Below are 15,046 nucleotides of genomic sequence, written 5' to 3'. Positions count from 1 at the left end.
AACCGAGCCTGACACAGAAAGGCAGATAACAATATTACATACATGTAATTATTTAATTATTTATAAAATTATTATATTATTTTTTATTATGATAATTTAATTAAATTTAATTATCTCTTAATCAAACTGGGATCTAATGATTATAATCAATAGACGTAAATTTGTCAAAATTGCACTATACCATATCTTATGTGTATAGTAAAACTTTTGTTCGGTTAGCATCTTCTTAAGTGTGATCTAATGATTCTAATTAATTTTTTTTATTCATTTTTCATTTTGGTCTAAATATATATATAGGTAGACGATATCTTTCTCAATTCCTTATCCTCGCACACACGATAGGATTATAAATTCAATCAAACATTAATGTTTCATTAAATTAATAAGGGAGGCCACATTCTTTTTAAGCCACAAATACTATGTGGTTTGGTTGAGAGGGGACCAATTGAATTTATTGTTTATACAAATATTAGGTAGGTGATGTTGTTATTATATATATGAAAAAAAAAAATTATTATATAATTAGATATTATTTTATTTTTAATTTATAATAATTCAACTATATGATAAAATGTTTAATTTTTATCCATGTGTATGTGCCTATTATTATTGTTATTTGTAACATGAATTAATGGTTGTTAATTTATGTACACCCTTTTTTTATTTTAATTTATTTAAAATAAAAATTACGCAAAAAAACATTTTTCCACTCAAATTTTGTCTTCTCGATGTTTATTTACTTTTAAGTTTTAAAACAATATATTTCTATCTATTATTAAAATTTAGATGTTTGTTTTAACAATTATATGGTGTTTTTGTCGATTTGTATATATATATATATATATATTATAGTTAATATTTTTGCACCTTCCAAATGGAAATAAATCACATTTTCTTTGCTAACTTAAAAAATTAATCACTTAAGACTCTTAGTTTAATTGTTTACATTATTTTAGATAGTCATAATAATATTATATGCACAGAAACTGTACACAAAATTTATGCATAAACTGATGTGACAAATGTCATATGTTGAAACTGTCATATCAGTGTCATTAAGATAAAATATTTTATCTCCACAATTTGATTCCCGTAAAAGAAGACTAACTGATGTGGTAGTTTTGACATATGACATTTGTCACATCACTGCCACATCAGTTTATGCATAAATTTTGTGCATAATTTATGTGCATATAACATTATTATTATATAATTTATTTGGTCAAGGTTACACTTAGTTCACTAGTAAAGAATGTCATTGGTAATCCTTTTTTCAGTCAATATATTTTACTAACGAAACTTAATAATGGATAGAAAAATATCGTTTTAATGTTAACAAGGCAAATCTTTGGTAGAAAAATATCGTTATGCCTTTAAAATAATTGAAACTAATTAGGGCTAAAGGGAATATCGAAATAATTTGTTCTCTAAGGTGAATTTTATTATTGTAAATGAAGTTCTAATTAAGAAAAACACTAAAACAGGGCCAAAAAAGTCTTTTCCTTAGTTTCGGCCCAATGTGAGACAAGGTGACAGGCCATGTTGGGCCTAAAATTTGTGGAATAATTTAGTGGTTCCAAAACTTTGAAACAGCTACTGGGAGAATGATTTTCAGCCCATATTTTCTGGGCATCGCGGCTACAAAATTTTCCCTATTTCGAAGGAAATTGTTACCACATTTTGGCTGTGTTGCCATTTCTGCAACCCTCCCTTTTCTGGAAAAGATGAAGAAAAATTTTCCCTTGTGAAAAATGCCCAATTTATTAATTTTATGGTACTTTTTTGTATATAGAAATTATCCTTCTGTTAATTATACTATATAAATTCTGTAATACATACATTTTTTATGCTCATAATTAAATGAAAGTGAATAAAATGCCATTTTAAGAGACTCTGCATTTTTGTATTATTATGAGACGTTATCTGCAGAAGATTCTTTCCCAGATCATAAAATAATATCAGAATTCAGAAAATTTATTCCAAAAATGGAAAACATTCACAAAAAACTTATTGAAATTAATGACCATTAATTCCTAAAATCATCACTTATTGAAATGCTTCTTCTTATTTATTGTACTGTAAATGTATATGTGTATATATAACTTTTACAGCTAGAACTTGACAAGAGTCAGAATTCTATTAAAGGAAACAAAAGCAAGAAATTGAGTAAGTAACTCCAAATCTCTGAGTAAGGCAGTAGCAAGAATGCGAGATATAGATAGTAAGCTATCTGATTTTCACCAAATGAGGCTCTGAATTTGAGGGGATAAATGCACTAAAAAATTTAATACAAAAACTTATATCTTTAAAAAGTGATTGAGGCTTGGCACAGTTATCATCATACCAATGTCATGCTAGTGCCACTGTTACACTCCCACCAAACTTTCTGAATCACAGTCATATACAGCAACGATACCAGATACAAAAGACAAACTCTTTCTCTTTATCTTGCCTTTCATTACAGAGAGAGTAATGGGACACATAAATGCAGAGACACTGTATCAGAGACCTCTGCACATTAGGTGAGAAATTGTCTTTTATTTCTATTGTTGGTTCTGGGTTTGTCAGGTTATACTGACAAAAAGTTGGTAACATTGGGACTGAATGCTTTTTTACTTTTTATTGATCATGTTGTTCATGTTTCTGGGTTTTTAAGTGATATTTCGAAGATAACATATAACTAGGAGCTCATCATTTTCTTTGATATATATTTCACTGGCAGGCGATAGTCTTTTCTCAGGCTTTAGGATCATGTTTCTGTGTAGTCTCTGAGGTTTTGATGCTACATCATGAGAGTATTTTTGTAAAATCTTTGTTCTATAGTTCATATCACTAAGAAGATATTATTTACATTGGATATACAATCTGGCTTTTGTTTTGAATCTTGGAACTTAAATTAGCCATTTTTAACTTATCATATCCTATGTCTTTCATGTATTTTGTCAATATGAGATTTGATTAAAGATACTACAATTTTGTTTATGCGAGTTTTCATGATTTTATTGGCTTGTATGGTTTTTCTGATGAAGAAATTAAAATGACTCTGTTGTCAGGTTTTGGATCTGTTCCTTCATTTATAACATTAAGTTTTCTGTAATTTTTTTATCATAATCATGTTATGGAAATAGAATTTGGAAAATCAATTCAACTTTTAAAGATTGTTTTGATAACATTCATTTTTTTGTTGGTTCATTCAATCATTTTTTATTTTTGCAACAAAATTCATGTCATGAATGGAATTATTTATAAGTTTTTGCTGATCTTCATAAAGAAACATGATGATGGTGATGCCAGATTAGATGACTTTTCTTTTTCACTTTGTAGGTTTTTATCTTAAAAACGCTTTCTACTGAGAGCCTCTTGAAATTGTTCTTCAATCATTATCTGAGTTTTATTATGATGCCCATCAGCTCTAGTATGGGAGATGAACTGAAATTTCCGCAGAGATGGGATTTTAGGAGAAAAGATGAGAGCTTCGATTCTTCAAACAATAACTCAAAATCAAATTCCATCAGTGAGTCTGTCCTCAAGGACTATGATTATGATGAAACTAACAATAATACTAGCAAACTTCAACAGAACTTAGATAATGATTCTGGTTTTGAGGATCAATTTCGTTATGATAAAATTGAAGAAAAGAAAGTCAAAAGAAGTAAAAAAAAGGATTGTTGTGAACAAGTCAATAGAAAGAAAAGTAAAACTAGTGCTTATGTTCTTGGTGCAACCAGTGATGTTAAGAGTTTCACAGAGGCCTTATTAGAGGATCTTAAAGCTACAAGAGAAAATTTGTTTACATGGATGAGGGAAGAGATAAATAAAATGATAGCTGATGATACTGCTCCTAGGAAAAGGAGGAGAAAAGGAGCTTCAAGAGGGAAGAAAGTCCAATCTTTGCAACAGAACGATTCTGAGAAAATGGAAGTTCAATCCCAGAAAAACTTTAAGAAGAACCTGAAATTGAAGCACCAAAAAACCACTGAGGAGGGAATGCAACAACAGAACAACTTTCAGGGCCAATCTATGGAGAGCTTTGTTAAAAATACCAAAGCAGCTGATGCTAATAATCACTGTCAAGTACTTGATGATCAGGTTGATGCTGGCAAAGCTACCGATTCCATGATATCAGAAGACAAGGCAAGAGAAGGGAGGTTAGCTTTAACTTCTAACTCCAACTTACAGTCCAGTTCTTCTGACCAATATGTCAAATTGCAGCATCCAAAGAGCGTTGTATTGGCCATACAAGCTCAAAACTACAATGATGGATCTTCAAAGAGGACTGTTGTCCGCACAAAAAGAGCTGATTCTAATAAACTCTGTCAAGTGCCCGAAGATAGAACTGGTTACAGCATATCTATGGCATCTTGCGAAAAGGACAAAGCAACAAAGTTGAGATTACCCGTTGAGCAAAATTATAGACACAACTCCTCCTCCTCCTCAATGTATTCAACATTACCTACATTCTTAAGTGAGTCCCCGGCCTTGAATAGCAAGCTTGATACTTCCTTCTTGTGTAATCTTATTCAACCAAGAGTTGAAGGAAACAAAACCACAGTGAATTTGGAAAGAGCAAATCAAGTACTTGATTCTAGCACTTATTGTGGATATCTTCCAAGCATTCAACAAGAAGAACGAGGAGGTGATTTTTCTCAAATGGTTTCCAGAACTATGAGTCCTTTTGATCAGAATGGCATCCCAAGTTCAAGTACTGGAACTGGATACCCAGTCCCACTTCAACAGGGTATGGCCATGGGTATTGGTGGTTTAAGCAGTCCAGGCCAGTTCTATTTTGAAAATAATCCCCGAGAGAATTGCAACATGGTAGGTCTGAGAATGAATGGAGGAGCTATAACATTTTCTGGGGGAAACTATGAATTATCAGATCATTTAGTTGCTGACAACCTCTACAGCCATCTAAATTATAAAGCTGATAGTAGATTTTTGCCCTATCAAATCCCAAGCAATAGAGATGGTTTTCTGTTCCCCAAGTAGTTCAACCGGGTTTGAATAATGAGGCATGAACCAAGATTCTATACCAAAAATTTTAATTCAAATGGTGCTTATGATGCCTTGCTCTTTTATTGTTGTTTATGCGATTCAATTTTTGAGACTTTCCCTCACATTTATACACATCTACACCCAATTTGTTTTCTGATCTAAGTCTCCAAATCTAGAATTTGTTTCTCAATCAAACCAATGACCCCACGCTTATCTAGTTCTCGGAATATGGGCATTAGGACCTCCATAAGTCCTAGTGTAACTCTCCCATTCCAAAAACTAGTTCAAGAGGTAAAGACCCTCACACTTATATATCCATACCCAATTTGTTTCCTAAACAACGTGAGATTCTCGAAAAGTTTGATATTTAACTATCGTCCACAAGATTATGTCAGAACTGTTTTGATTGAGAAGTGGGAATACTCATTCCTTTTTCTGGGAATCTGCCTTTTATTATTGTGTGGTATTTTTAGTTAGATTTTGATGGGTTGCCCTTCTGACATTTCTTTGTCATGTTCATCTGAACCACATCTCAAGTACCATTCAAAAACAATGAATCAGAGTTAAGTGCCCTTCTCCTTTTTGAATTTTATCTCATAAACCCTTTCGGCTGCATATATGCTTTAGCTACATTACAGAAATGAGTGCCTGCTGATATCAAATTAATTGCTTGTAGACAATATTCATGGTGCTTTCTGTCTTTCTTTATGTTCTGAAAGTAAATAGAATCCATTATAATGTTGCTAATTGACTAATTGAGTCTTGATTTCTAAAAATATCATAGGATTCTCTTCTTCCACCACTAAAACTTTGTCTGCCATTACTGGAGATAATATGACCAGAATCACGAAGAACTACTCAACCCTTCACAGGATCAACCATCAGAAGTCAACTTTTGTTGGTCATTGGCCTAAATCTTCATGTCGAAGCAAGAGTTTATGTTGCTCTGGACTGTTTAAATCTGACATTCCGGGTGCTTTTGCCCATGATCAACATCTGCCTTAAAGGGAAGATTATGTTCACCACCAAAGGTCACCCAAATGATTAAAACGATATAAGAATTATATTCCAATTTCCAGAATCATGTTCATTATTCTATCACCTCTTTTGATCCCAAAAATTGTGTTCAATATAAACCCATTATCTCCTTAAAGTAGAGGATACAAGCGACATGTTATATGCACATCAAGAGTCATGCTCCAGACCCCTCTACTGAAAGTTTGATTTAATGTAAACTCATTGTCAGCAGTAACAGACAAAATCAGCCAAGCTATTTGATGCCGAAACCTATATTATACCAAACAAATTAATTTATGTTAAAGTCTTATCTATTATGCTTATATACAACTCGTTTATATTATTTTTATTTAATGTAAAACCCTCTAATTTCCATCAATAACATGGCCGTTCATGTGTTCAGATCTTGCCCAATTGCCAAAAATCTGAATATTCTTGGCGTTTCAGCCACATGCTTGGTCCAAAATCGAAGGACAGAAGAACCGTTCCATGCGTTCCATGTCGAGGTAATAATTTACTGCGAGAGAGATATAAAACAATTCTAAAACGACTCATTGATAAACGATAATAGTAAAGAGTTGGGCAAGTAATGGAGTAAAAATTCTGGAGGAAGCAAATATTAATTAGCTATCTACATCATGGGAACCACATATAAAGGAACAAACTGTCATTGAAAAAAACCGGTAAAGATGGTAACTGCAGCGTATCCTTGTACAACGACGTCGTATGAAGTGCATTATCTGTTTTTTTGGTAAAGGTTTCCTCTGCCATGTCACATCAATAAAAGCAGTAGATCCACAGCAGCTCATTTATTAAAAAATATATTTTCAGCACTATAATTATGGTAATTGTTCTTTTTTTTCAATTTAATGCGGCTAGACAAAGATATTGTTGCCTTTATTATGGCTACTAAAGCAAGTGTTGGTTGCTTGTAGTTTCTCTATTTGTGCTTCCTGAACTTGTGCGTGTGATGCTGAGTGAAAGGGGACACTGAAGAGAAGAGTATTTCAAAGCCATGGATTTGAAGAGGCTAAGCTGGGTTTTCTTTCTGTTAGCTGTGATCTCACTGGTCTGTTATCCAGCTTGTGTGACCGCTGGTGACATAGTTCACGAAGACGATTTGGCTCCCAAGAAGCCAGGTTGTGAAAACGACTTCGTCTTGGTATGATATATTTTCTTGTTTGGGTGAAATCTCTGGCTCTTGCTCACTTTTTGTGTGTGTCATTTTTAGCTTTCCATTTATGGGTAGTTCCTTTTTTTGGCTAATTGGTGTCGTTTTTGAAGATAATGGTTACTGTCAGAAGAGCTGATTTGCTTAGTTTCTGATTTTAGTCTTACATTCGTTTAATTTGGAGTTAATGTTTGCTATTACATTTTTTGGATTTTATATTTTGATTATGTAAGTAAATGAAGATGGTAATTGGCAATAGTTTTACTTTTTCTGCATGTTTTTTGTTTATAAAAATTGTCTTGGTGTGATTCTGGGTTCAGCTACATGTCTGATATCTGTAATTCTTATTTTGTCTTTTGCGTCTTTTAGTTTTGAGAAAGTGTAAAAGTTGTTGGAGTGATAAATAATGACGAAAAATGTCTACTTTCTTTCGTTCATCATTGACTTTTACACTTCATTTCTTCCGTCTTCTCTCTCTTTTCTGGCTTGTAGATGATGTGGATTATGCATGCTTTTGTAACTTTTCTTTAGCTTTAAAATGGAATGAAAAGTATGATCTTGCCCTGTAAAACTTTTTTTTAAAAAATAATTTGACCCATTTTAAGGATGGAGCTTTGTTCAATGTTTTAGTGCAAAGTTGGTTTTTTTTTTTTTTTTTTGGGATTTTACAAAGTTTGGTCTGTAATTCCTGCTCTACCTCCTTTAGCTTCACGTTTGTGATGATTTTATTTATGCAATTTAATATAATCATACTTTTATCAGGTAAAAGTTCAAACTTGGATTGATGGTGTAGAGGATGAAGAATTTGTTGGTGTGGGTGCTAGATTTGGCACTACCATAGTTTCGAAGGAGAAAAAGGCACAGCATGACCACCTTACTCTTGCAGATCCTCGTGATTGTTGCAGCATGCCAAAGAAAAAGGTTTTCCCTTTCCAACTTCCTAAATATTTTCAATGCTGTTACTCATATTACTCACAGTGGAGAGAATGCAATAAATAATTATTGAATCAGTATGTCTTATCTTAATTTTGTTAGTATTCTAGAGATGTCATCATGGTTGATCGTGGCCACTGCAAATTCACAACAAAAGCAAATATCGCTGAGGCTGCTGGTGCTTCAGCTGTCCTTATCATAAATAACCAGAAAGGTAATCAGCATATTGTTTTTACCGCACAAGTATAAGCCAATGCTTCTTTAGTATCTTAGACAGTAATAATGACTTTATTGTATATCATACTATCTATATTTCTTGAATAAAAATGAAAGCCTCATTGGGACTATTCTCTCTTTACCATGGTTGTCAAATATAATTGCAGAATACCCTGCCAGGAGAAACAGATGAACTAGAATGCTGGCCTTCAGGATTCACCTTCAACATTTCTTCTTGCCTGAAAACTCATTTTTCTTATTCTTCCTCTGCAGAACTTTACAAGATGGTCTGTGACCCCCATGAAACTGATCTAGATATACGCATACCTGCTGTCATGCTTCCACAGGATGCAGGTGCCAGCTTGGAAAAGATGCTAATGAATAGTTCATCTGGTAAGTTCTTTCATGTGCTTCATGGTGTATGAAGCAAACAAAATTTATCCCTTAAGTTCATTTTGACCTTTTGTTTTGGATTTTTTTTGTTATTCTTCATCACAGTTCTAGCTACATCTTCATTGTATATTGTTTTGAAACTTCTAGTCAATGTCTTAAAGACATTGTCTTCTGAATTTTTGGTTTTCCAGTAGTGTCTGTACAGCTATATTCTCCAAGGCGACCACTAGTTGATGTAGCTGAAGTCTTTTTATGGTTAATGGCTGTTGGTACCATCTTGTGTGCATCTTATTGGTCTGCATGGAGTGCCAGAGAAGCAGCTTTAGAACAAGTCAAGCTTCTAAAGGTTTTCTTTATAGAGAATTTCAGCTAAATATGCTATTTTTATTTCAAAAATTGGTATTATAATATTCTTAGCCTATGAATGCTTGCTGATTTACAAACTTGTCTTATTCATATAGGATGATGTGGATGAAATTTCAGATGCCAAAGCTGTTGGTGGTATTGTGGACATCAACACAGCATCAGCTGTCCTGTTTGTTGTTTTTGCTTCATTCTTCTTGGTGGTGCTTTATAAACTTATGTCATACTGGTTCATTGAGCTCCTAGTCGTACTTTTTTGCATAGGTGGTGTAGAGGTATGGATTTCCCATTTCACTCAAACACTTGAACTTATACATGTATCTGCCATCTATCATATTCATGCATATGTAAAGAAATTGGTGTTGACTAACATGCACACTTGTGTTGAACATTAAACATGTAGGACACTAGTATACTTTGCTTGTTTGTATTAATTTTAATGTTGCAGTTTCTTCTGTATGCAGGGTTTGCAAACTTGTTTGGTTGCTTTATTATCAAGGTATCTATCTATTATTAAGATATCACTTTCAGCATTTATACAAATTTTGTATTTGAACACCCAAATAGCTAGAGTCTACTAAAGTTTTGTTATCTGCTAGTATGATGCTATAAACAAAAAACAAATGATTGAGCATATTAGTACGCATTCCATGCCTAAGGCAGGTTTTACTACATAAGTGTTTCTGGTAGGGGTGGATTCAAGCCAAGTTGAGCTTGAATTTGGGCTAGTTTGAGTTTGGCTCAACTTTTTCAAATCGAGTTGAGTTCAAGCTAAACTAGATTTGGTACCGCAATCGAGACAAAATTGACTAAAACATTATCGTTTTGATATGTATTGGTTAAAACAATGTTATTTTTTTCTTAATTAAGTCGACATTTTTTAAATTTGCAACTCGGTAAGCCGAATACCCCCAAGCTCAAGTTCGAGATCGAGCTCGACAATACAAAATCTTTAGGCTTGAGTTTGCCTGAGTATAACTTGTTTGAGCCGAGCTAGCAATTTAGCTCAAGCCAATTCGATTTGAATCCACCCGTAGTTTCTAGCTTAAATATATTGACTGATGTGGTGCTTCTTTTCTCTAAATAGAAGTTATGCCCCTTTGGTTTCTTCATAATGTTTTCAAAAGACGTGTACAGTCTTCTGCATTTTGTCATCAGCGTAAGCAATTAGGCAAACTCAATTCCAAGAGCCATGTTCCCTTGGTTTCTTCTCCTTTTTTTTTTTTTTTCCCAAAAAGCATGTACAATCTTCCAGTTTTGGTCATAGGCTTAAGCAATTTGGCAGTCTCTATTCCCAGTCTTCTCAACCACTTAAAATCTTAGATATGTTCCCCAAAAGTTGGCACATAGATATATTGTTTACTGGCTACAAGGGGCTGGCAGAATAGTGTTTTATTCCTAAGAAAGTGAAATCTCATCCCTTTGCCTTGAACTAGACAGCTATCCTTATTCATGATTATCATATCTTTCTTTATTTGTACATTATATTTTACTGTCTTTATTTATCCCAAATTTGGTGTACAATGAAAAATGTCATTGAACCTGTTGTGCCGTTTTAGTTAACAGCTGTGAAGATTTTGTTAAATTATAGGTGCAGAATGGTTTGATGGCCTATTTTTAGATGTGTTTTTGTAGCTTGGATATGCTTTCTTGTCACATTATCTTTCAATTTTGTGGCCTTCAATAGAGTTTTTTTAAGGTTTAGAAATATATGTACACAATCTTTCACAGGTGGTTCAAACATGCTGGCGAGTCATTCATCAAAGTACCTTTCTTTGGAGCTATCTCATTCCTTACTCTGGCTGTTTTTCCATTCTGCATAACATTTGCTGTTATTTGGGCTGTTTATCGCAAGTCCTGTTTCGGCTGGATAGGTCAAGATATACTTGTAAGTATATACTTCCTTATCTCTCCTGATGATAAATTTTTTCTGGGAAGGGGTGGATTGGGGTTACTATTAGTTTTGTCAAATGGTCATGGGAACTCTTTGTTGCATTTGGAGCTTCTACATTAGCTACTATTAAGAGGTTGCAAGCAGACTATGAATTATTTCAAAATAAAGAAAAATTGGTCTTTTTGTAAATTGCAGTGCAGTAGTCTTATACACGATGATTGAACCTGTATTAAGAATAACTGAATTAGCCAGAAATACTGAAAACTCCATTACATCCTGTAAATGAAATGGTTACAATATTCTTCATGATTATGTGTAGTCATTTAATCTCTTGTGGTTTTCTTTAGACAATTTCTGGTCTTAAGAATTTGCAACCCTGTCTGATGCACCTCAGTTAATATATAAAGCAATTAATTACCTATAAGCCCCATGACTTAACAACTATTTTATCTTGTGGATTCACTTTTTTTTTCATCATCATTGCTCCAAATGCCGGAAGATTTACCCAGCCCTTTAATTTTACTGAAGTATGCTTGCTGCTGGCTATATGATTTTACTATTCTTTTCCATACCACCACATCAATAATGTATTTTAATTATAAAGCTCAGCATCTTTAAAAGTGTATCTTATAAGTGCTCTTTGGTAAGATGGAGATGGATGAATTATGTGGTAGAATTTAACTAACATTCTTTTTTTTTTTTTTTTTTTCAATCAGGGCATTGCACTGATAATTACGGTTCTTCAAATTGTGCATGTACCTAATCTCAAGGTACTATTTTAAATTCATCTGGCACATGGGTGGGAAATGTCTGAATGTTGGACAATAGGGTTTTGTTTGATCAATGCTCATAATCTCTATATTTTGGTGATTTGTTATTGACTAATTCATGTTGAATTTAAGATAAAATTGACACCATTTCCTCTTAGCTATATTCTGAGCGGTTGTTAATCAGGTGGGTACAGTTCTGCTCAGTTGCGCTTTCTTGTATGACATTTTTTGGGTGTTTGTTTCCAAGAAGCTGTTTCATGAAAGTGTGATGATTGTGGTAAATATTCCTCCTCATTTGACTTTATATCTAATTTTTGGCGTTGACTGTACTATGAACTTCCTAAAAAGGACAAACTTAAAATGCTGCAGTGCAATTTTAATTATTCATGCCTTTATATATATAGGTAGCTCGTGGCGATAAGAGTGGGGAGGATGGTATTCCAATGCTACTGAAGATTCCTCGCATGTTTGACCCATGGGGTGGTTACAGTATCATAGGATTTGGAGACATCCTTTTACCTGGATTGGTGATAGCATTTTCACTCAGGTTTAAGTTCTTCCATCTTTCTTCACTTAGAAAGAGATTTGTTCAGATTGGTATTTATGCCTGTATGTACGAACATCTTTTTGATGTTTTGGTGTTTTTCATTTTCTTAAGGGTAAAAATTTTCCCTGCTGTTTACTTTTTTATTTTTATTTTTTTTGGGGTTGGCTTGTCTTCTAGATTTGACAGCATAAATCTTAATCATTTTGCTCTGGAGAAAGTACAGTTTTAAGAATAAATCACACTGAAAATATAAGTCCTTATCATGTCAAAGTCATCACTTGTAGATTGAGAATATCACAAATACCCCAAGGATTTTCTAGTATAACAACCCTAAGGTGTAATGGGATAAATATTTCCCCTCCCCCCCAGAATCACCATTAGCAGAAGTACTTGCAGAGAAATATTTGCATGGGACTGTCACACCACTTCACTTGGCTGACATGGTGAGACCATTCAATGATATAATGATGTGTCACAGCATATTTGTCAAATTTTCTCTTTCATCCAGCCATCACCATGTTTTATAAATAACTACTTATTATCATTCATTAATAACTACCCCTTAACTATAATTTAGTTCAAGAGCTATCAGATTGAGTTAGAATCATATCACAAACTATTATTCAAAACTGCAGTAAGTTCTGGTGTACTTTAGAAGTTCTGTTTTTCTCTTCTGGTCAACGATGATGTATTCTTCCTTTTTACTTCAAAGTGTTCTATTTGGTGACTATGGCTGGAAGATTCAGGAAAAGAAAATACGAAGTTCTATGGCAGCGTAGTCACTGTCCTAGAAATCTAAAGAGTGCGGGAGCCGATTAAATTTTATTTGTAACTTGAGCTTGTATTATTCAAGTATATGAATATTAAGGAAATAATTTTCTTCTTTTATATTTTCATTTTTTTTCCTGAGCATTCTTTGTGGTGAGTAGGCTCACAAAATAATCAGTGATTTATGCATAAAGAAACTGCAATATTAACCCAACCTTGCAGATATGATTGGCTGGCAAATAAAGTCTCCGAGCTGGATACTTCTTGTGGGCAATTTTTGCTTATGGTTTCGGTAAGAAACAATCAAATAATAATTTTTTTTTTTAAATGCATAATATGAATGCGATGTTATATTTATATTTCAGATTTTGACCTGTAATTTACCTTTTTTGTTTTACCCAATCTATGGTAGGTCTTCTCATTACATATGTGGCACTGAACTTGATGGATGGCCATGGACAACCAGCATTGCTCTACATTGTCCCCTTCACCCTAGGTAAAAATTACATTGGGTAAAAATCCCCAATGTAAATGGACTTGATGAGTTGATGTTTCCAGTAAATTAATGAAATTCCATGCTTTCCATCAGGAACTTTTCTTGCGTTGGGGAGGAAGAGAGGTGATCTCAAGGTTCTGTGGACAAGAGGAGAACCTGAAAGACCCTGCCCCCATGTCCAACTCCAGCATAGTCAAGAACTCAATGAATAAAAATAAAGCTTTTCTGTAATTATAATGTAGAGTTTGTAGTGTATGTCTAATCATTGGATACCAATGAAACAACTAAACCAGCCTGTCAAGCTTAGAAGGCATAACATGGGAAGTTATGTATCTGATAATATATTAAGCGTTATAATGATTTGTTTCCTGTAAAGATCTTCCTTTTCCAGTTTCATGCCTGCCTAAATTTTGCTGTCAATGTTCCTGTATCTTCATTTGTATTTCATGGATGAATCAAATTTGGGTTTAGTCTTCCAACATTAGGTATTCTCTTGGTTTAACTCAGGATGAGGACAAGCAGCCACATTCAATTTAAATAAGTTTAATTTAAATTGAAACAATTTTAGTTCATCAAGTTTTCTTTGAGATTAGTGTGCACGTTGAAGTTTAATTTGTCCGTGACTTTTTTATTGTGAAAATTCTTTTTCTTATTTAATGGTTTTAAAATTAGTAAAACATTAAAATTCATTTAAAATTGATGGGTTTGGATCACCTTCGGTCAAATCTATAATACTAATATTATTAGGAAATAAACAAATTAATTCTAAATGAAATTATTAATCTAAAACTCTAAATTATGAATCTAAATTATTTCGGATTATCTCTATGTTGTTTTCAAAGAGGGGAAGAATGGTTGGAAATGGCAGAGAGGATGAGGGCCCTATTGGGCTGGTTGTGGGGGTGTGTTTTGCAAAGAACAAGAGGAACAGTATGAGTTGTCAACCATTATTCATTCATAGTCCCCTTATTTTATACATAGATAAAAATAAAAGTATGTCTGTTTGGAGAATTCGGCTGCTTCACGTTTTGATGATAGTACTCCCACGTTTATACCTACACAGAGACTAAATAGTGTATACGTATTGTATACATTGTATTAGTTTTTATTTGAATTTATGTGTAACATCACTCTTTTATATATAGGAGTCGGTTTGAGGAGAATTGACATAAGCTCGGTTTAGTGTTCAATTCAAACATATTAAGATTAAATTAGAAAAATCAAATGTCTCATTAATATTTTTTTTAATATTTTTATTTTTTTGTTTTATGACTTTTTGTTTAATACTATTATTTATCAACTATAGTGAATTAGTGTAAATTCAAACCGAGAATCAATTTGAATTCACCAAGTAAATTCATATATAAATTAATTTTGCTATTTCATTCGGACAAATGGACCATGCCCATGTAACAATTATGTTACACATAGCCGTTAACCACGTGTTTACTCGAGGCTGTCACTGTCACAACGGTCACAAAAG

General features: G+C 33.2%; 2 protein-coding genes across 2 annotated transcripts; both read left to right on the top strand.

The window, feature by feature from the left end:
• The first annotated feature begins 3,334 nt into the window (after positions 1-3,334).
• On the top strand, positions 3,335-5,076 carry LOC123209945. The gene has a single exon (XM_044628047.1). The coding sequence runs from the start codon at positions 3,397-3,399 to the stop codon at positions 4,987-4,989; it is 1,593 nt and encodes a 530-aa protein (XP_044483982.1). The 5' UTR covers positions 3,335-3,396; the 3' UTR covers positions 4,990-5,076.
• A 1,801-nt stretch (positions 5,077-6,877) lies between these two features.
• Positions 6,878-13,938, top strand: LOC123209944 (signal peptide peptidase-like 2). The gene is given in 15 exon segments (XM_044628046.1): positions 6,878-7,174; positions 7,946-8,104; positions 8,219-8,330; positions 8,606-8,725; positions 8,920-9,071; positions 9,187-9,363; positions 9,553-9,587; positions 10,820-10,976; positions 11,699-11,752; positions 11,937-12,029; positions 12,157-12,299; positions 13,290-13,309; positions 13,312-13,359; positions 13,480-13,563; positions 13,657-13,938. Coding segments are annotated over 15 exon segments (1,620 nt in total). The 5' UTR covers positions 6,878-7,027; the 3' UTR covers positions 13,776-13,938.
• The last annotated feature ends 1,108 nt before the right edge of the window (positions 13,939-15,046 follow it).

This window comes from Mangifera indica, chromosome 3 (assembly GCF_011075055.1).
Source record: "Mangifera indica cultivar Alphonso chromosome 3, CATAS_Mindica_2.1, whole genome shotgun sequence".
In the NCBI taxonomy this organism is placed as follows: domain Eukaryota; kingdom Viridiplantae; phylum Streptophyta; class Magnoliopsida; order Sapindales; family Anacardiaceae; genus Mangifera; species Mangifera indica.
The sequence above is the reverse complement of the archived record's forward strand: the minus strand, read 5'-3'. Positions and strand labels throughout refer to the sequence as shown.

Coding starts and splice junctions, on each gene's coding strand:
- LOC123209945 (XM_044628047.1), top strand. CDS start 3,397: ATGATGCCCATCAGCTCTAGTATGGGAGATGAACTGAAATTTCCGCAG.